This window comes from Nipponia nippon, unplaced genomic scaffold (genome assembly GCF_047370975.1).
Source record: "Nipponia nippon isolate SJK-2023a ecotype South Korea unplaced genomic scaffold, ASM4737097v1 scaffold_8, whole genome shotgun sequence".
Classification (NCBI taxonomy): Eukaryota; Metazoa; Chordata; class Aves; order Pelecaniformes; family Threskiornithidae; genus Nipponia; species Nipponia nippon.
The window spans coordinates 20,242,367-20,263,096 of NW_028262402.1; the positions used below are offsets into that span (position 1 = coordinate 20,242,367).

Consider the following 20,730-nt stretch of genomic DNA (forward strand, 5'->3'; position numbering starts at 1 on the left):
CCAAGATTCCTGGGCGACTGAGGTTTCCTATTCGAGCCCGTTGTGTGATCACTGCGACCCACTTATTCCAGGTAGCATCAGTTGCATGATGTGTACAGGGGACCCTCCCTTTCAACATCCAGCCCAACACTGGCAGTCGGGGTGCCAAGAGGAGCTGTGCTTCAGTACCAACCACTTCCGAAGCGGCTCGAACCCCTTCATATGCTGCTAATATCTCTTTTTCAGTTGGAGTATAGCCAGCCTCAGATCCTCTGTATCCCCGACTTCAAAACCCTAGGGGTCAACCTCCCCTGGTGCTTTCTGCCAGAGGCTCCAGGTAGGGCCATTCTCCCCGGCTGCAGTGTAGAGCACATTTTTTACATCTTGTCCTGCCCAGACTGGCCCAAGGGTGACTGCATGGACTATCTCCTGTTTAATTTGTTCAAAGGCCTGTCGTTGCTCAGGGCCCCATTTGAAATCATTCTTCTTCCGGGTCACTTGATAGAGAGGGCTTACAATCAGACTGTAATTTGGAATATGCATTCTCCAAAAACCCACAACTCCCAAGAAAGCTTGTGTTTCCTTTTTGCTAGTTGTTGTGGACATAGCTGTTATTTTTCTGATCACATCCATTGGGATCTGATGACATCCATCTTGCCATTTTATTCCTAAAAACTGGATCTCCTGTGCAGGTCCCTTGACCTTACTTTGGTTTATGGCAAAGCCAGCCTCCAGAAGGATTTGGACTATTTGCTTCCCTTTCTCAAAAACTTCTTCTGCTGTGTTGCCCCACACAATGATGTCATCAATGTATTGCAGGTGTTCCGGAGCCCCACCCTGTTCCAGTGTAGTCTGGATCAGTCCATGGCAAATGGTGGGGCTGTGTTTCCACCCCTGGGGCAGTCGATTCCAGGTGTACTGGACCCCCCTCCAAGTGAAAGCAAACTGTGGCCTGCACTCTGCTGCCAAAGGGATTGAGAAAAACACATTAGCGATATCAATTGTGGCATACCACTTGGCTGCCTTTGACTCCAGTTCATATTGAAGTTCTAGCATGTCCAGCACAGCAGCACTCAGCAGCGACCTGACATAATTCAGGCTGCAATAGTCTACTGTTAGTCTCCACTCTCCATTAGACTTTTGTACTGGCCATAAGGGACTGTTAACAGGTGAGCGAGTATTGCTGATGACTCCCTGGCTCTCCAGTTGATGAATCATCTTATGAATGGAAAACAGGGAGTCTCGGTTGCCGCCGGTGCACTGTTGTGGTAGCGATTGGCACCTGTTGTTCTTTGACCCTCAGCAACCCCACAACAGAAGGGTCCTCTGAAAGACCAGGCAAGGTGGACAGCTGTTTAATTTCCTCCGTCTCCAAGGCAGCTATACCAAAAGCCCACCGGTACCCTCTTGGGTCCTTGAAATACCCTCTCCTGAGGTAATCTATGCCAAGGATGCATGGAGCCTCTGGGCCAGTCACAATTTGGTGTTTCTGCCACTCCTTCCTGGTTAAGCTTACTTCAGCCTCCAATACAGTTAGCTGTTGGGATCCGCCTTTCATTCCAGAAATACAGATGGATTCTGCCCCTTTATAGTCTGATGGCATTAGGGTACACTGTGCACTGGTGTCCACTAGAGCCTTATAGTCCTGTGGGTCTGATGTGCCAGGCTACCGAATCCATGTGATCCAGTAAACCCAGTTGTCCCTTTTCTCTACTTCATAAACAAAGTAAACTGAAGCGTTGAGTGCTCCTTTTCTACTCCTTCCTCATGCCCATTTGTGTTGTGCCACTACATAACTCGCACAGTACCCATGATTCATGGTTCACCATTTGATATATTCAGATGGACCTCATTGGGATCCTTCCAATGTTATTTTTCTGTGATATCTCAGAAAACTTAATGCTGAAATGGATAGGCAACTCACTGAACTGGAAATAAGCCTAGAAACATGGATTGGCCCAGGGAACAGAAATACATATAAACACACCCCTTCTCAGTTGTGTAAGACTACACACTTGTGCTGAGTGGATCTGGAAAACAGAGTCCCATGTCTGCTTTGAGCTTTGAATTTCATTAAGAGTTTCTTCATTTAATACAATGTTAATGATCCTTATCAGAGATCCCCATGGTACCAAAAAGACCAGAAAATGGCATTTTCAGAGATATTATGATTTCTCAAGTGAGCTCCTCAAGTGAACTTGGCATCACTTCTTTGTTTATGAAAGATGTAGGCATGTATGCATTTCAGTAGGTGTATTAGTTATAGTTAATTAATAAATTGTGATGGTTCCTTTGGAGCTATTCAGTACTGATGTATAAACACAGTATTCCATTCATGCAAATACCACTTTGGAATATCATGCCATACCCTCCTGAAGGGCTGTTACATTTTTATTGAAACTTTAACAGGAGAAGGTCAGGCTTTTATTTCAGTGGAAAGGATTGGTGTGGCATTTACTTTTTTGATAGAAAACAGTAATCTGGTGGCTGATAAAACTGAAGAAGGAAATGACCTTGCACCTTTGTCTCCCAGATGAAGGAGTAGGAGACAGACAGCAGAGGCATCTTTGTTCTTATAACTGAAGAAATGTGCAAACATTTGCAGGAAAACAGCTTTCTACAGCAAGCATGGAGCTATACATTTTTGTTTCCAAAACATTCCTAAAAGCATTGTTTTGTTCTACTCCTAAATGGATGAAGAGCAAAGGTCGGACTACTTTTTGTACTTGCAAAGAGCAGCAGGTTAATGTGGACATAGGCAACAAAATCTTTCCTGGTTATTGTCTTATTGTCCTGATATAAGAAAGATTTTTGCTTCCAAAACAAGTGTGATGGCCTGGATCCCTATGTGCCAGGCCCCTCTCTGCCCCTTTTTGTCAATAGGACAGAAAGACCAGGCAGACAACCAGGCTGCCCCAGTGGTGTGGAAAAGTCAAAGGCTTTATTCTGACCAGCTGACAGTATGTACTGGTTCTTTGTGCATGAGTTATTTTGATCTCATCCTTGACAAGAAAAATTTTGTCCATGTAATTAAGGGTTCTTGAACTGGCCCTAGTTTGAATACAGTGATTTTGTATTACGTAGTTTGTAGCCTCTTTTGCTCATGTCAACTCCAATAACTTTCCATTGGGTTGTACCAAACTCTGGTGGAAGCTGACTCAAAAAAAAGCAAGAAATCAGGAGCTGCCTTATATTGTGCACCTCTACAGAACACAAAGTCTTGGAGCGAGATTGGCATCTAGATTCATTGCTGCCTCACAGATGGGGAGACTGAAGAAAGGAGATGCAGCAGGTACATCTGAAAAGCTCGCAATGTACAGACCATAAGTCTCAGAAGAGAGCCCAGAAGGGAGCACAGGAGATTTTACCGGGCAGAGATCCTGAAGAGCTCAATTCACTCATTTTTTCCCAGTCTCACTTTCAAAGAAGAGCGAGACAAAAAACTATGGGAAATTGCAAGTCATCAAAACCATTGTGTAATGTCAAGAATTCTCAGAGTGAAAGATAAAAATAAGGTTGTTCAGCCAATCCATCATCGGCTGCTCTTTATTCCTTCCTGCTCGGCCCATCTAGTTGTTAATAGTTCCAAGGCCATAGTTTTGTTTTTAAGCAGACCTCAGAGGGAAAATTTACATTTCTGCTGGGTTTAAACAAAGTTGCAGGACTCATTTGTGTACAAGATAATGAGCTATGAGTAGTAAGTTTGGGGCTCTTTCGTTTTGGGAGTCAGAAAACTTGTAGATAATTCAGTTGATTTTGCAAGGCATTGTGGAATGGAAGTGTGTTGCAGTAGCACTGAAAAAATCCAAAAAATTTCTAAGAGATTAGTGGGTTAGCTCTGGCTGTAGAATACATAGCCCTTACTTTCTGTTTTATTTAAGAGTGAACTAGCTTCTTCGAAAATGCTTTTTAGTGATCATTCATCTATCACTTTGTCTTAGCTGCAGGGGGAGTTGATGATATGCTGGAAACAACTCTTTCTTCTTTAAGGGTGAAAGGAAGTGCATTAAAATGGGATTGCTGTCCAAACATAACATCTTAGGGAGCCTGCTGTTTCCTGTCTGTATTTTGTGCTAGGGAGAAGTTACACTCACCCCTCACCCCCCATTCTGCTCCTATAGACTAGTTTTGGGCTTTTACTCTGTCTCCAACTAAGATGTGTGTATAAATCTGGATCTCAGCATGCTGCTTAGCTGACTGTTTACTAGATCAGAATAGGTGTCAATGCCTCCTGCTGTGTAAGACACATAGGCCAAGGAGTCTACATGAGCTATTGACATGGCAAATAGGTATCTAAACTTATCAAAGGTGGGAGTGTGCTTTACCTGAAGCTTGATGCAGCTTTGGACTCCATTTTCTGGGCTGTGATTCAGGTTCTGTAGGAAACCTCAATCTTAAGTGGTAGATAGAGGCAACTGAAGGTCACAGTGGGCTTCCATTTACTGTAATGGGAAGCGAGCACACATGGTGTCCTGGTTTCAGCTAGGATAGAGTTAATTTTCTTGTTAGTAGCTGGTATAGTGCTGTGTTTTGGATTTAGGATGAGAATAATGTTGATAACACACACACTGATGTTTTGGTTGTTGCTAAGTAGTGCTTACACCAGTCAAGGACTTTTCAGCTTCCCATGCTCTGCGTGGTGCACAAGAAGCTGGGAGGGGGCACAGCCAGGGGGGCTGACCCAGACTGGCCCAAGGGTTATTCCATACCGTATGACGTCATGCTCAGTATATGCCAGGGCGGGGAAGGGATTGCTGCTCGGGAACAGGCTGGGCATCAGTCAGGGGGTGGTGAGCAATTGTGTCGTGTATCACTTGCTTTGTATATTATTATTGTATTATATTATTATTACTATTATTATTACTACTACTACTATCATTCTATTTCATTTTACTTCAATTATTAAACTGTTCTTATCTCAACCCAGGAGTTTTCTGACTTTCACCCTTCCAATTCTCTCCCCCACCCCACTTAGAGGGGATTGAGTGAGCGGCTGTGTGGTGCATAGTTGCTGGCTGGGGTTAAACCACAACACATGGACACATCTCTAAGCAGAAACCTGAATCTAGCCATCCCTATTGGGAGCTGGATTTCACCCTGGTGGTGAGAGCTGCTCTCTCAGCCAGTCCAGTTCACGGTGGGCTTCCATTTACTGTAATGGGAAGCAAGCACACATGGACAAATCTCTAAGCAGAAACCTGAATCTAGCCATCCCCGTTGGGAACTGGATTTCACCCTGGTGGTGAGAACTGCTCTCTCAGTCTCAGTCCAGTTCAATCAGCAGATGTAATGACTTTGCTGGAGGAAGGTAAACAGGTTGGAAATATAGCACCATATTTTGAGGGCAGGGGGAACAGAGGTCCAGTTTGTATTTTGTCTAAAAGAATCTCACCTACTGTTGTGTATTTTGGCTGCAACAGAAAACCAAGTTTATGTCACAGCAGCCACGGGGACTGATTTGAAAGCATCTCTGTAACATCTAAGGGATTTGGACAAAAACACTTGGACAAGATCTGATTCGTTTAGATATGATTCATATTGGGGAAAAATTTGCATATGAAATTCCTTTCTTTAGTGAAGTCTTCATATAAATTCCAGCCTAGCCTTTCCTGACAAAATAGTGATTAAATATCTTGACTTCTGGACAAAGTAAGGAGTCACATAATGATTGCTATAAGGCTTTTTTCTTAATGGCAAATTCACCTTTTTCTGAGCTTTAAAATGGGGAAAGGATTTCTTGAATACTAGACATTAGCTTTGCATTATAGCCTTGATGAAAAAGGTCTCTCTCCAGTGATATCAATAAAACATTGTTAGTTCTGGTTCTGAAGTGATGCTGCAAAAATGAGTGACCCATTCCTGCCCCAGGACAGTACTCTGTGATTAGCTCCAGATGTTCGGGTGATGTGATAAAAATCATGCTGTAATTTAGAAACCCCGAGACATCAGTTGTCCTGTCTGTTCGATCTAAATATGGCTCAGCCACAAATAGTACTACCAAAAAAAACACCTGCAAAATTTCCTCAGGGGATGCCTGTTTCAGGTAAAGCTCTCACTGCTTCCTCTCACAGTTGTGATTGGTGGGGGGGAACTTCTGCAACATCCTCTGAGATCTAAGCACACACATATGCAGCCCTCTTGAAAGACAGGTCTGGGGTGTTATTTGTCTGAAATATGAAATGAGATTTTTGCAAAAGAAATTCTTCTGATTTCACTTAATTACCTTACCTGAAGCAATGGGGTGTGCAAATTTCTATCACCCTTTGCTTAATTAAGAATACCCAAGATGTTACTGTTAATTTTTTTCTCTGTAAGTCATCCTTAAAAATCCTAATCCTTGTTCCATATGGCTTTTGCAGCAGATAATTTTGCATGTCAATATTTTGGGGAATTTTTTTTCTTTTTTTTTTTTAACAAGTAACAAATTGAGCAGTGCTCCTGCAAGTTGATTGTGTGAGTTTAGGTTTTCTCTGTGAAAGCTGGATTGATGTCAATGAGCCATTGAAGTGTTAGGTCATAGGAGGTGGTGCTCCTGTGACAGAGGTCAGGCAGTTTAAGAATTTACTTTCCTTTAGTTCAGATGCATGATCTGTTTGGGTATGTGCTCTTCATCCTTTTCCTTGCAAAATTCACTTCAGTCACTTTCAGTTGCCATTTAAACCACTTACTTGTGAGGTCTCACAGAGTCACAGAATATCTGAGGTTGGCAGGGATCCACAGGGGTTGTCTAGTCCAATCCCCTTCTCAAACAGGGTGACCTACAGCAGGTTTCTCAGGGCTGTGCCCTATGAATTTTGAATATGTCCACAGACAGAGACTTGACAGCCTCTTTCTGCAACCCCAACATTTTTTTTCTTGTGTTTCAACAGGTTTCCCTGTATTTCAGTTTGTACACATTGTCTCTTTTCCTGTCACGGCACCACTGAGAAGAGCCTGGCTCCCTCTTCTTCATTCCCTTTCATCAAGTATTTACACATACTACTGTGACGCCCCTGAACCTTCTCATCTCCAGGCTGAACAGTCCCAGCTCTCTCAGCCTCTCCTGTATGAGAGATCCTCGAGTCTCCTAATTGTCTTCATGGCCCTTTGCCAGCTCACTCCAGTAGCTCCATATCTCTCTTGTATCTGGGAGCCCAGAACTGGGCGCATCACTACAAATTTGGTCTCACCAGGGCTCGGTAGAAGGGAAGGATCACTTCCCTCAACCTGCTGGCAACACTCCTCCTCATGCAGCCCAGGAGGCTGTTGACCTTCTTTGCTGCAAGGACACACTACTGGCTCATGGTCAGCTTGTTGTGCACTAGGATCCCGAGGCCTTTACTGCAAAACTACCTTCCAGACAGCTGACCTGCTTTCCAGCTGTTTCCCTGGGGAATGTCTCCCACATGTTCCCCAACAACTGAATTACTGTTTTTCAGATGGCTGATGACAACTTAAACCAGCAAATTTCACATGAAAGCGTATCTGAGTGCACTCATAGTACTTGGCTTAACACCTGATTGCCTAGTTCTTTAGCCCATATGGATCAAGGGAATGACTATTAGTTTGGAATGCTTGCCATGCCACTTGTCTTCTAAACAAACCACCTCTGAGATGTTTTCCCTCATGGAAGGTTTTTATCCTTTGGGGATATTATTACAGCCAGAAAGGTGACAGTTTACACATGTTGTCCTGGAGCTTTAGCCATTTCTGTGTTCTTCCTGTCATCTTGTCTAGAGATGTTGGAAATAATGTTGATTGAAGCTCCTTACTGGTCAGTGATTACTTTGGCATTCTCTGTCTTCTCTTTATGTCAAGGTAGATGTTATGCTGGGATGTGAAAGAAGACAAAAAGACCCAGATTTATCATATGAACAGATTCAGTAAGTGTGTTCTTACCCTCTGTTTCCTTGGAAGCTTCAAAAGCAGGCTTGAGGACAGAACTTCGACTCTTTCCCTCTGCTTGTACCTGTAACTGCAGTATCTCAGTTGCATGCAGATGAATTCTCTGGAGCCTCCACTGTTGAACTGCTAAAAACAAAAGCTGTTATCCAAGGATTGTTAACAATAAAACCTAAAGTTTAGGATGAAGAACAAATGAGACAGAAAAAAAGTTTTTCTATACCAAAAGTAACACAAGAGATTGGAATTAAAATGTAGTGTAAAATTTTGCTTCTCATAATATATTTCCTTCCAATTAGTTAACAGTGATACCACAGTGCAGCATTCTGCATATTTAGAAGGTGACTTAGAAATTAGGCGTGAATTAAGAGAGTCTGTGAGGATCCTGAAACTACATTCTTGTTCTTGTAGGTATCCTATGCACTGAATAGCTGCAAAAACAAATGCCTAAAGTATTCAAAATCTTGGTCTTGTCTAAGAGATAAAAGAAAAAGAAGTCTATGTAATTTCATTCCTTACATGATGAGCTGAGCTGACATTATAACTTAATGATAGCCTAGAAGTAGTGCTTAGAGGGAAAAAAATAATCTCTTTCCACTGCTGAATTCTGCTTCATAACTAACTAGTGTATTACACTGTCTGGGTAGCTCTAAGTGGAGAGAAGCTAAAAAGAGATAAATTTGATAGATTATTGAACCAGTTTGATCAGTTTGATGATCAGTGGAAATATTTGTTGAGGGGAATTCAGAAATTAAAGGTTTTACCAGGATTTGTCATCAATAATTTATGCACAGTAAAACTGCTTAGGGATGTCCCTGCAATAGGGATGTGTGACCCAACTAGTCTGCATTGCTTTTCCACTTGCTATCAAATTCTAGCTTGCTTGCAATTTCAGTTAGCCTTCCTTGCATCCCAGGAAAGAAATCACCAGTCGGAGTAAATTTGCCCTCAAAATGTCCTGACCCAGAAACTAAGGACAGTAACAAGCCATCTACAGTGTTCTTTCAGGGTGAAGGTACCTTTTTTAGTAAATTATGCAGGGCGTTTTCCTGCTACAGGCAAAGTCCAACACGGCTTCCAAAGGATACGTGTCTTCACTTCATCCGTGTCACCACGTTTGATACTGCTGCAGCCCTCCAGTGCCCTGATGATGAAGTATCACAGTAAATGCTCTCCCCCTTTCCCCTGCCCCGCCTTCCTCCCCAGCTGGATGATTGCCAGTCATTTGCCAATAAAAGTGCCTCTGAAATACAGGGTAAATGGCTTTTATGCAGCCTTGTGGAGACAGAGGGACATGCAAGAAGCCTCCCCATTTGCATGGCTGTACAAGGGATTTGCATAACAAAGAGCTGGCTCAGGAGCAGGGACTGAAAATTCGAGACCAATGTGCATGCAGGGGTAGAAAGAGGACAAGGCAGAGCCAGGATCCCACCTACGTGCTAAGCATTAGAGGCAGTGATAGAGGAAAGGGGCTATCTATCCCAAGGCTAGATAAGAGACATGCAGAGGTGCTGCTTCTTTCTGATCCATGGTAGAAGCCTCGAAATCATCAACAACTCCAAATGTTTCCTAATGCTGTGTGCTCCTGCCTGTCATGGGGTATGTAATTTCTGGCAACAATTAAGATTATGATTACTCATTCCTGCAACTGAGATTTCAAATTCCTTTCCTAGCCCTGGTATCATTTCTTTCTGAATGGACGACCTGCCTGTTACATTAAAGACCCTCCAAAATCAACCTTCAGTCACTTGACTGAGCTGATGGAGTGAAAACATTGTGTGGATGGCAGCTTTCCCTCTTTAGGACTGCAAAATAATTGTGTTGCCATCATGCAAGTCTACAGATGTAGTCTGTTCCTCTTGCTGCTGTGCTTTTCCTACCGGTGCCGGTAACCCACCTGGTTAGTCTGGGTGCTTTGCCCACCTCCTGCCTCTGTGGGGAGTGTGCTTCCTCCTCAGTGGAAGGAGAAACCTTTCCAGATGCAGAGGGAGTGGAAGAAGTCTCTGATTGTGGGGAAGGAGAGAGTTGGCATCATGGTGGTTTTCCCACATTCTTACAGGGCGGACTTTCTCTTGTGCTTTCTCTAGGGGCTACCAAAGACATGGGGAAGATGCTGGGTGGGGATGAGGAGAAAGACCCAGATGCTGCCAAGAAAGAAGAGGAACGACAGGAAGCCCTCAGGCAAGAAGAGGAAGAGAGGAAAGCCAAATATGCCAAGATGGAGGCTGAAAGAGAAGTTATGAGACAAGGAATTCGAGACAAGGTAGGGGATCCGTCTTTGAGCACACACTTGGCAACTCATAACGCTCAGTGGAGAACTACTGTTTTCAGCTGAATTGTGACCAGTTACCTGGATAGAGCCAGGTAATTACTTTGCCACACTGAAATTTCTAATCCTGTGCACTGTCCCTTGAGCTCTGTCCCTATTTAAACACACCTCCCACACTGAAAAGCCCTGCAAAGTTGAAATAGAGATTGAAGATGAGGGGAGAAAAATGTCTATTTTTCTCATCATCTGTTAAATGCTCACATTATTTTAAATGTTAGAGGCTTCTCTGGCCGTATGTGGGTGCTTTCCAAGCTTGCATTTGTGGTTTGTGAGAAGGGTCATAATTCAGTGTGTTTCTAAGAGATACAGTCCAAGTATCTTCTGCATTGCTTCCAAGGCAACGTTGTGTTGACAGGTGAAATGGGGTAAATCTACTCTACTTTTCATATTTAGGTTTCCACTATTCACAGGGGATTCATCTAAAAGAAAGAGAGTTTCATTTATCTGAGGGACTTAACCATTGGGAAGCACTCTCTTATACTGTACAAAACAAATATTTACTATAGAAATGAGCTTAATTTAAGGTAGCTGAACCCATTGTTATCATACATTAGCTTTTAGGGATTGATGTGTGGAGGGAGAACAGTTTTGTTGCTTCATCCTCAAGACGGGGTCAAAATTGGCTCCTTAGAGTAACTTAGTTTCATAGGAAGAGGTCCTGGAGCTCAGATAACTTGAAAAGAAATGTAGGTAATGGTTGGAGAAGAGGTTTCTGATGATGAAGGCCTATGTGTTCACTTACATCACATGCCAAAGAACAACAGAAAATACCTGTAGAAAGAATGAGGAAGTACTCTCAGTATAAGAGATGTTCCCTTTGCAGTGCCTACCTCTGCGCAGGTTACGGTGCCCTAAGAACATGTCTGGGAATAAGCTTCAAAGTCTCATCACAGATTTGATAGTGGCTGTCCATAAACAAAACTATGTCCATACTAGGCTGAACTTCTGACCAATCCTTATGATTCAGGAGGGAAGCGCAGATAAGGATGAATTGTTCTTCTGGCATAGTGCATCTTGTAAAGAGGTATCTCTTGAAGAATTGTTCTGCAAATAAAGACATTTGGGATTATGCTTCTAAGAAAAGAAAGTACTTAGAGGGAATTGTCTACCTGTGACACTGCCAGAGAAAGGTATTCATATCATCATTTAAAAGAGGGTATTAATTACCAGACAGACAGATTCAGAATCCCTACCTGGTCAAGATTTGTTGGTTTTATAATGTATTTAATGAATATATATCTAGATAGTGTAATATATTAATATAAATGTATCAATGTGTGTATGTTTAATATATGTTTATAGGTGGAACTGTTTCTAAGCAATGACAGAGGTCTGCGTTAGACACAATGGGAAAAAAAGTAATGAATTTCTGCATTCCTTGTTTTCACTGGTCACTGTCTCTTCTGCTAGACCACTGAAGTGTTCCCAGAGGTAGATGGTGGTTGCGTTTTTCTTGCTGTTGAGAAAACTGCTCTAAAAGCATTTAAAAATATCTGAGATGCCTTCTGTTACAAATCCAAGGTGATCTAGACTAGAATTCACACGTTCATGAGTAGGATGCATACAGCCTGAACTTGGATGAAACATCGAGCCAACGGGGATTTCCCTCTGATACTGTCAGCTATCTGGGCTTTATTGAGTCAGGCTGAATACTGGGTGGTGAAGTCCCTTGGAAATGCACTGATTCCTGAGCAATATGGCAAAGGGTTTGCCTTGCAGTGGGAGTAAACAGGGATACTTGGAGGAATATTATCTGACCTCAGTCAAAGCTCTGGATTGCAGCTTTTCTAGTGATGTGGTGGGTTACCTTTGACATTAGCAACGGGAAGTCCTGCTTTACGGAGTGCACCCAGCTGGTGAAAACACAGAAGCTCAGTTCCATGTGCTTTTCCTTCTCCTGGGGATAATCCCAGGTAACATGGATTTGAAAGATGAAGCTGTTTTCTGCAGAATCAGAAAAGATAGATAAAGCTGTAGAAAGGAGCTGTGGTGGTGGTTGTTTTTCTTTTTTTTTTTTTAAATTTGACAGTTCCATGAAAGAGTAAAATTACTTTGTCCTAACAAAGAGAAGGATTTGATGATATACAAGACTCTGTCTCCAAATATTGTGAACTGGTGGCTGGAATTGTGAAACAAATATTGAGAAAGAATAGAAAAAAGGGCAAATATTGAGAAAGAATAGAAAAAAGGGCTGGATTATTTCCTCCATTACTTGCTTATTTAGAAATTAACTTCATTTCTTCACCAATTCCAGTAAAAGCAGATATACAGAGAAGGAGAAAACTGAAACAGAGATTCTGTCTGGTATGTATACATACACAAGTTGTTTTTAGCAGGTATGAATTAAATCCAAGAAGTTTTAAGTATTAGAGATCTCCCTGATGATATTTGCATTTCTCACATAAAAGAGTGAGAAATGAGCATGTGAGTTGAGTGAGTGAGTAAAACCAAATTATTTATGCAGAATACAACTTTGAAAGTGTGTGTCCTGGGTCATGTACCCACAGTCACAAAGTTACTCCCTTTGTGAAGCTGCAGGATGTCGGGAAATAAGCCAGGGAACCACGGCTTCATGAGTTAGTTAGCTCTAGGCGACGCCTACAGAAAGGACAGGCTCATCATGTTTGTTGTTTTGGACCTTCTGCCTTGGCTCTTCAACAAGTGTGATGAATACACTCTCTTGTTTAGGGCTTCAGGAAATGTGGGATCTACGGCAGAGCTTGAAAGGAATGATGACAGATACCACAGATATGTTCCAGCATGTGCTAACTTCAGGTTTTAAATCCAGTCTGTTAAATTGAGATACATATGCCCTCAGCCCAGCATGGCAGCTGGGCACAGAAATTACTTAGGGAAAGGGTAGAATGAATTATGCAGTAATCAAATATTTTTTCACAAAAAATATGCAGCATTTTCATTTGGAAATGGATTTTTAAGGATGACATTTGGACATGACATTTTGAAATAACTGGACCACCATTTGTCTGCCAGTTCATACCCAATGTTGAAGTCCAGCATCTGGTACTGAAAATGGATTGAAAGAATGTAAGGGCCATAACTGGGGTATACTCCAGCTTCCTTCTGCCTCAAGGTGCATGTATGCAGCTTGCTTTCTGATCTGATCTGGGCTTGTTCTCAACACTACTGCCTCACAGATCTTCTCAGCCCTACCACAGCTGTCTCTGGGGAGAGGTGCCACGCCTGACCAACTGCAAGACTGCCAAGAGGCCTTCAGTGCCCCTGTGCCTGGTAGGTCAGGGTCTGTTGCCAGCGCCCCCGGTGGTGAGGCTGTGGATAGCTAATATCTGTAATACCTTGCTAACACCAAGTACTATCAGCTTGCCGTGCTAGAGCAGCCATCTTGTTTCCAGTGCTCTTGGGTGGAACACTGCCTTCTATACACAGATAACCTTGTTTGTGTTATAGACCTGCATACCTCAGCAGTGAAAGCTAATTACTTTCTTCATGTAATGATCCATGATTTCTTATTTACATAAGTAATTATTTCCACCACTGTGGTAGAACCCAGGCCTGAGAGAGCCCTAGTACATGCTCTGTAATTAACCTGCCTTGTCTGCTCGTGAGACAATGCCTGTAGTTTGGCTTCCTGCAAATCTTACATGTGCTTTAGAGGGTCGGCATTGCTGAGCCCATGCTGAAAAATAGCAATAGCTCAAAGCTATCCTCACAATGGTAGGTTTCAACCAAAAAGGATGTAAGCATGGTCCTCTGTCCAAATGGCTTGACTTCAAGAAAGAATTTAAGTTTGAATTTAGGCCATGCTTGAGTTGGAGCATGAACTGCTTCAGTAGCTATTGTATACTCAGCTCTCAGATAGGCCAGCTTGCCTTTGACCAGCCTTATGTGCTGTGGGGAATAAAGCAGAAGTTTAGTTATATTAATAAGGATTCCTGCCCTCCAAATTGAGCATGAAATCTGCTTGAGAAGTATAGAAAGGTAGCAAATAGAAAATTCAAATGCTGGAAGACTTAATGTGCTTTCTACAATTGTAGTTGACCCTGTTGGGTGCTGTGTAAAGATTGTGGCACCGTGCTTAATTGCATGGTTGTCAATCATAGTTGCCATCACTGAAACTTGGTGGGACAAATCCCATGACTGGAGTTCAGCTATCGAAGGCTACAAGCCGTTCAGAAGGGACAGGGGAGGTAGGAGGGGTGGAGGTGTTGCCCTCTACATCAAGAAATGGATAGAGTGTGAAGAAGTGTCCCTGAAGAATAGCCATGAGCAGATTGAAAGTTTATGGGTAAGAATTAGAGACCGAGGCAACAAAGGGAACCTTGTGGTTGGGGTCTACTACAGGCCGCCTGATCAAGGGGAGCCTATTGACGAAGACTTTTCTTCAACTACAGGAAGCTTTGCGCTCACAGGCTCTTATCCTGATGGGGGATTTTAACCACCCTGACATCTGCTGGGAAAGTAGCATGGCAGGCGGTAGGAAATCTAGGAGACTCCTGGAGTGCATAGACAACAATTTCTAAGGCAGGTAATAGATAGCCCTACGAGACGGAATGCAGTACTGGATCTGGTGGTCATCAATGTAAGTGAGCTCATTGGTGATGTCAGGATTGGAGGCAGCTTTGGCTGTAGTGATCACACACTGGTAGAGTTCACAGTCCGGAGAGGTAAGGATTGGGTGAAGAGTATAGTCAGGACGCTGAATTTTAGGAAAGCAAACTTGCAGCTCTTCAAGGAGTTAATCAACAAGACTCCCTGGGAAATGGCCCTCGGGGACAAGGGAGCAGAACAGAACTGGCAGGTCTTCAAGGATGCTTTCCATAGGGCATAAGAGCTCTCAATCCCCAGGTGCAGGAAATGAGGCAAGGAAGGGAAGAGGCTGGCGTGGCTGACCCATGATCTGTGGGTCAAACTAAAGGGCAAGAGGAGATTGCACAGGCAGTGGAAGAAGGGACTGGTATCTTGGGAAGAGTACAGGGACACTGCCCGGTTGTGTAAGGATGAGATCAGGAAGGCCAAGGCTCGGCTGGAGCTGAACCTGACAAGGGATGTGAAGAATAATAAGGGCTTCTATAGGCACATTAACCAGAAACAGAAGGTTAAGGAAAGTGTACCCCCTCTGATGAGCAGAAGTAGTGAGCTAGTAACAACAGACGAGGAGAAGGCTGAAGTACTCAACAACTTTTTTGCCTCAGTCTTCACTGGCAACCTCTCTCCTCACACCTCCCAAGTCAATGGGCCATTTGATGGGGATCGGGAGGGCAGAGATCCTCCCACTGTAAGAGAAGATCAGGTTCATGACCACCTGAGGAACCTGAACATACATAAGTCTATGGGTCCTGATGAGATGCATCTCAGAGTCCTGAGGGAATTGGCTGATGTAGTTGCTAAGCCACTCTCCATGATATTTGAAAAGTCATGGCAGTCAGGTGAAGTCCCTGGGGACTGGAAAAAGGGAAATATTGCACCCATTTTTAAAAAGGGTAAAAAAGAGGACCCTGGGAACTACCGACCTGTCAGCTTCACCCCTGTGCCTGGGAAGATCATGGAACAGATCCTCCTAGAAGCTATGCTAAGGCACATGGAGGACAGGGAGGTGATTCGAGACAGCCAGCACGGCTTCACCAAGGGCAAGTCCTACCTGAGCAACCTCGTGGCCTTCTATGATGGAGTAACTACATCAGTGGACGAGCGAAGAGCTACAGATGTCATCTGTCTGGACCTCTGTAACACCTTTGACACGATCCGCCATGATATCCTCCTCTCTAAATTGGAAGGATATGGATTTGATGGGCCAACTGTTCGGTGGATAGCTAATTGGCTGTATGGTCGCATCCAGAGAGTAGCGGTCAATGGCTCGATGTCCAGATGGAGAACGGTGACGAGTGGTGTCCCTCTGGGGTCCGCTCTGGGGCCAGTGCTGTTCAATATCTTCATCAATGACATAGGGGGATCAAGTGCACCCTTAGCAAGTTTGCAGATGACACCAAGCTGAGTGGTGCAGTCGACACACCTGAGAGATGGGATGCCATCCAGAGGGACCTTGACAGGCTGGAGAGGTGGGCCTGTGTGAACCTCATGAGGTTCAACAAGGACAGGTGCAGGGTCCTGCACTTGGGTCGAGGCAGTCCCCGGTATCAATACAGGCTGGCGGATGAAGGAATTGAGAGCAGCCCTGAGGAGAAGGACTTGGGGGTACTGATAGATGAAAAGCTGGACATGAGCCAGCAATGTGCTCTCGCAGCCCAGAAAGCCAACTGTATCCTGGGCTGCACCACCCACAGCATGGCCAGCAGGTCGAGGGAGGTGATGTACTCTGCTCTGGTGAGACCTCACCTGGAGTACTGCGTCCAGCTCTGGGGTCCTCAGTACAAGAAGGACATAGACCTGTTGGAGAGGGTCCAGAGGAGGGCCACAAAAATGATCAGAGGGATGGAACACCTCTGCTATGAGGAAAGGCTGAAAGAGCTGGGGTTGTTCAGCCTGGAGAAGAGAAGGCTGTGGGGAGACCTTATTGTGGCCTTTCAGTACTTAAAGGGAGCTTATTAGAAAGATGGGGACAGACCTTTTAGCAGGACTAGTAGCGATAGGACAAGGCGTAATGGTTTTAAACTAAAAGAGGGTAGATTCAGACTAGATATAAGAAAGTTTTTACAATAAGGGTAGTGAAACACTGAAACAGGTTGCCCAGAGAGGTGGTAGATGCCCCATCCTTGGAAACATTCAAGGACAGGCTGGATGGGGCTCTGAGCAACCCGATCTAGTTGTAGATGTCCCTGCCAATTGCAGGGGGGGTTGGGTTTATGCTTCTATGAACCTCAGCTCTCCCATTGCGCAAGATGAGATCAACTGTTTTCTTAATAAGCAGTCATCTCTGCCATGCCTTACAATGTGTGTTCTCAAGCTCATTTACTATGCAGTATCCAATTCTGATGGCAATATAATGAATTTCCTCATTTGAGGGTTTAATTCTTTGTTTTTATTATTATGCTTTCACTAACATAGTTGATGAGTTCACCCCAAGCATGGTTTCTTCTGAGATTTATCTGCGTGGGGGACAAAGAGTTTTGTTAAGTTTTTTCTGTTTGTAAAGTACAAAAGCAGAAGGGTCATTGTGTGGTTAAGGCCTTGGTGGCAGAAGAATATTAACATCTTGTTGCATCAGTGAGTCTCTATGGCACAGTAAGAAATGCTCAGGACTTCGTTGTCCCTTTGCTGACAACAGGGAAATGGTGAAGTCTGGGGTTTGATGTTTGTTCCTGCAGGCAGCATATCACACAACTGGAGAATGTGCAGTCCTTCTTCTGTTTAAGTGTGAGTCCTTCTGTCTCTGGATGAGTGCCATTATTTTTTCTCATTTTTCTTATTGGACCATTAAATTCCCTCAGTGGTTAGGCAGTAAGATTCTCTGCAGTATTTAGAATTGCCCACATCCCAGGAAAACCATGAAAACTATTAAGTTCTTTGTAGATAAGTAGGGCATGTAATTTCCAGGCAAGTAATTCATATCTCAATGAACAGAAACATTCTGTCTGATCTCTTCCCTTTTAAATCATTGATATTAAACCACCGATGTTAATTTTTATTCAGCACTTGTGATCTAATGAAGCTGTGGCTACTGTTCAGTGTGTGGGTCTTAAAATAGATTTTAAGAGATGTATATGTATTGCACAGATGGAGAGGTATCATTAACTTGACTCTTCTGCTTTCACAGTGGCTTTTGATAATTCAGGATGAAAAACAAACAAAATAAAAAATTCCTTACTTAGTTTAGTTCAAGTGCAGATGCTCTTTGTGCTATAGACCAAAGAGTGTTTACAACTGGGTCACAGGCACTCTGGCTGTGAGAAAGCAATAGGCCTGGCTATGACACTCCCAGTGTCATGCTTTCCAAGACACAGAGTATATTGTGCCTTCCAAGAAGTGGGCTCTTGGGTGGGTGGAAACAGTCATAGTACCAGTAATGATGACAATGGAGAAGAACTGCAGTCTTTGCAGCTATTAAATCATGGGCTGTTCTGAGTGAAGAAAGCTGCAAGGGCAATGTCCTGTGGTGTTTACTGTGTTCTAGAAACATATGATTCATTGGTTACTGAGGACAGTGGAAGCTGGCGTAAGCCCAAGCAGAGTTGGAAGAAGGAAGGGACATTTGCAGGGTGATTGAAGAGCACCATAACCCTGCAGATCATTTTCATATTGGTATTTGGAGGCATCCAAGGGGATAAAGTGATTTGACCTGGGCTAGACTTTTGACTTTCTGCCACAACCAGTTCTATGCAAGTATGTCCTGACTGGCCTATGTTGCCTCTGAGCCAGATTCTTGAGTTTCCATATCAGTTTTCTCCATAGCTTACAGCACAGATCTTTAGCATCAGACTTGTTTCCAGACTACAGCCCTTTGCAATTTTACTAAGTCACCCACTTCTCTAACACTTTCAAACTTTGGAAATTCCAGCCAGGTTTAATTTTCTGCTTTGCATCTTCAAAAAAGTCCTCTTGTCTGTGAGGCAGCAACTGTCTTTTGTGAAAAGGTAAACAAACTGGTCTCCTCTAGTAAGATGAAGCACAACTAGAAAGCCAAAAGTTAACAAAGTTATCTGGGTATGCTTAAGTTCAGCAGTCTCCCTTGAAAGTTGAGAGAGGGAACAGTGCCTTCCCAGATGTACTTTTCAGCACGGAACAGGGATTGATGTAGCTGCTAAGGACCTCCAAGGCCATTATTAAACATAGTCATCTTCGGAGTGATTTTAGGGAATCTGCTCCTACCTAACCCCTGTAGTTTCATCTTTATAATTCCCTTGGAAGTACCAGGATATGCAACGTGCTTTGGTCTTTGTGAATCCAGCCACCTACATGTATAGAATTCTCTAGGTGGTCTGATTGAAAGTGCGTGTGCCAGGTCTTATCTCTTGGCATTAAACTAACAGAGCTTCCCTGATGGGGAAAGCTGCATGGATTCCTTCTTGCGCTGTAGCTTCAGGCCATTTTTAAAATTCAGAAAAGAGAGGCAGCATTAGCAAACCATTGGAGCTCAGAAGCAAACTGACATCTTTTTCATCTGCTTCCATAATAGTTAAAGGTTCAATTATTTAGCAGAACTCAGCAGGTTCAGTTTCCAGCTGCTGGTTCCCCCACTAATACCTTTTGGGGCTCATTAGTCACCTTCTTTGTGTAGCTCTGCCTTGCTCTTACTTTGTTTCTACATTTCACGCTAATCCAATCTACACCAGTAGATGTCACTTTGAATACTTGCTAATGAGATCCCACTGTGTGATGCTTCTAGAGTTACTGAAATGTCTCTTGAAATGCAGCCTTTTTTACTGTTATGCACTGACTAGGGTGTCTTGTAGAGTAATTCAGCTGAAATCCTCACTTAAACAACTTTTATCTCACTGAGCTGGCTGGCAAAACCTATACATATTGCTGTCATGGGGCTGAGCAGATTCACCCACTCAGGACTAGGTGCAAAATAAACCCAAGCAGATGACATACAGTGAATAGTGCTCAAATTTAGCTAGGAAGGACATCTGAATGGTGTCTCAAGCCTTCCTGGCTGTGACTTATTGAAGCTCCAACCATTTGTCTCACCTACTTGGAAAGACAAGAAATATGGATCCCAACAAATGGCCTTTTGCAAGTTCTCTTCCAGTACCAGTCCAACTGAGCATCTGTGTCTGAACAGCCAGACATTACTACTCTGCTGGAGGTGGTGTTCTGCCACTTTACAGTCCAATCTACAATTCTGGTCTTCATACAAGAGTGCCCCATTACCAGAAGATCTGTTTGGAAACTAATAGCCAACAATTTTAATTGACAAATTCTTCTGTATTCATAAGAAGAAACTCTTCAGTACAGCCCTCCCTCACCCTATCAGTTATCGTGGTAAACCCAGAGGACAAGAAAGGTGGGAAGGCAGTAACTATTTGTAATTTATTGTCTGATCACACGGTACAGCCTCCTTCTCTTTGCCTTGTGCTTTTTTTTTTTTTTTCCTGGTTAAACTGCTGGTTTAGGAGCTTTCCTTTTTCTCAGAGCCAGGATAGACTGATTACATTGCAGAGCAAGAATGTATGATCTATGAAGCACTGCTTTATTTCTACAGAGCATCATTACTATAAGGAAACAGTATACACGGCCATTGTATACTACCAAGTTTGTGTGCATGTAGACAGAGAGAAATGTATAGAGAGAGAGTTTGAACAGATTTTCTTGAATCAGAAAGATTTTTTTTCTTCGCATATAGGAAAAGATGAATGCAAAGGGAATGTCTGCATAGTGGACAAAGCCTTACTTCATTCCAGTTTCAGCGGCAGTCTGCATTCACTCTTCACCATGTCTAGTCCACCACTTAAGGAAGTCTGTGGAGGGACCTGCCTTTCTTCAGGAGACTAGCAATGGTTAACACCTGCATAAAGAGGCTATTGAGTAGTACTACCCAGAATGCTTAGTGGGTAGTAGCATTCACAGTCATCCCTACACTGACAGGTCAAATCCACTACCTACATGCGTGCTGGATCCAGAATTCTCTTTTTGCAAAGGCTGCAGACTTGTCTTAGCCTACTTCC

The 20,730-nt window shown here is 43.4% G+C and overlaps 1 protein-coding gene across 3 annotated transcripts in view; it reads left to right on the forward strand.

Annotated features, from left to right (window-relative positions):
* CPLX1 (complexin 1) overlaps positions 1–20,730 on the forward strand; it is a 117,046-nt gene that overhangs the window by 59,776 nt on the left and 36,540 nt on the right. For all 3 annotated transcript variants that reach the window (XM_087742554.1, XM_087742553.1, XM_087742555.1), the window contains one exon: positions 9,948–10,123. In XM_087742554.1, the coding sequence (XP_087598680.1) occupies positions 9,948–10,123 (176 nt within the window). The remainder of the gene's footprint in view (positions 1–9,947; positions 10,124–20,730) is intronic.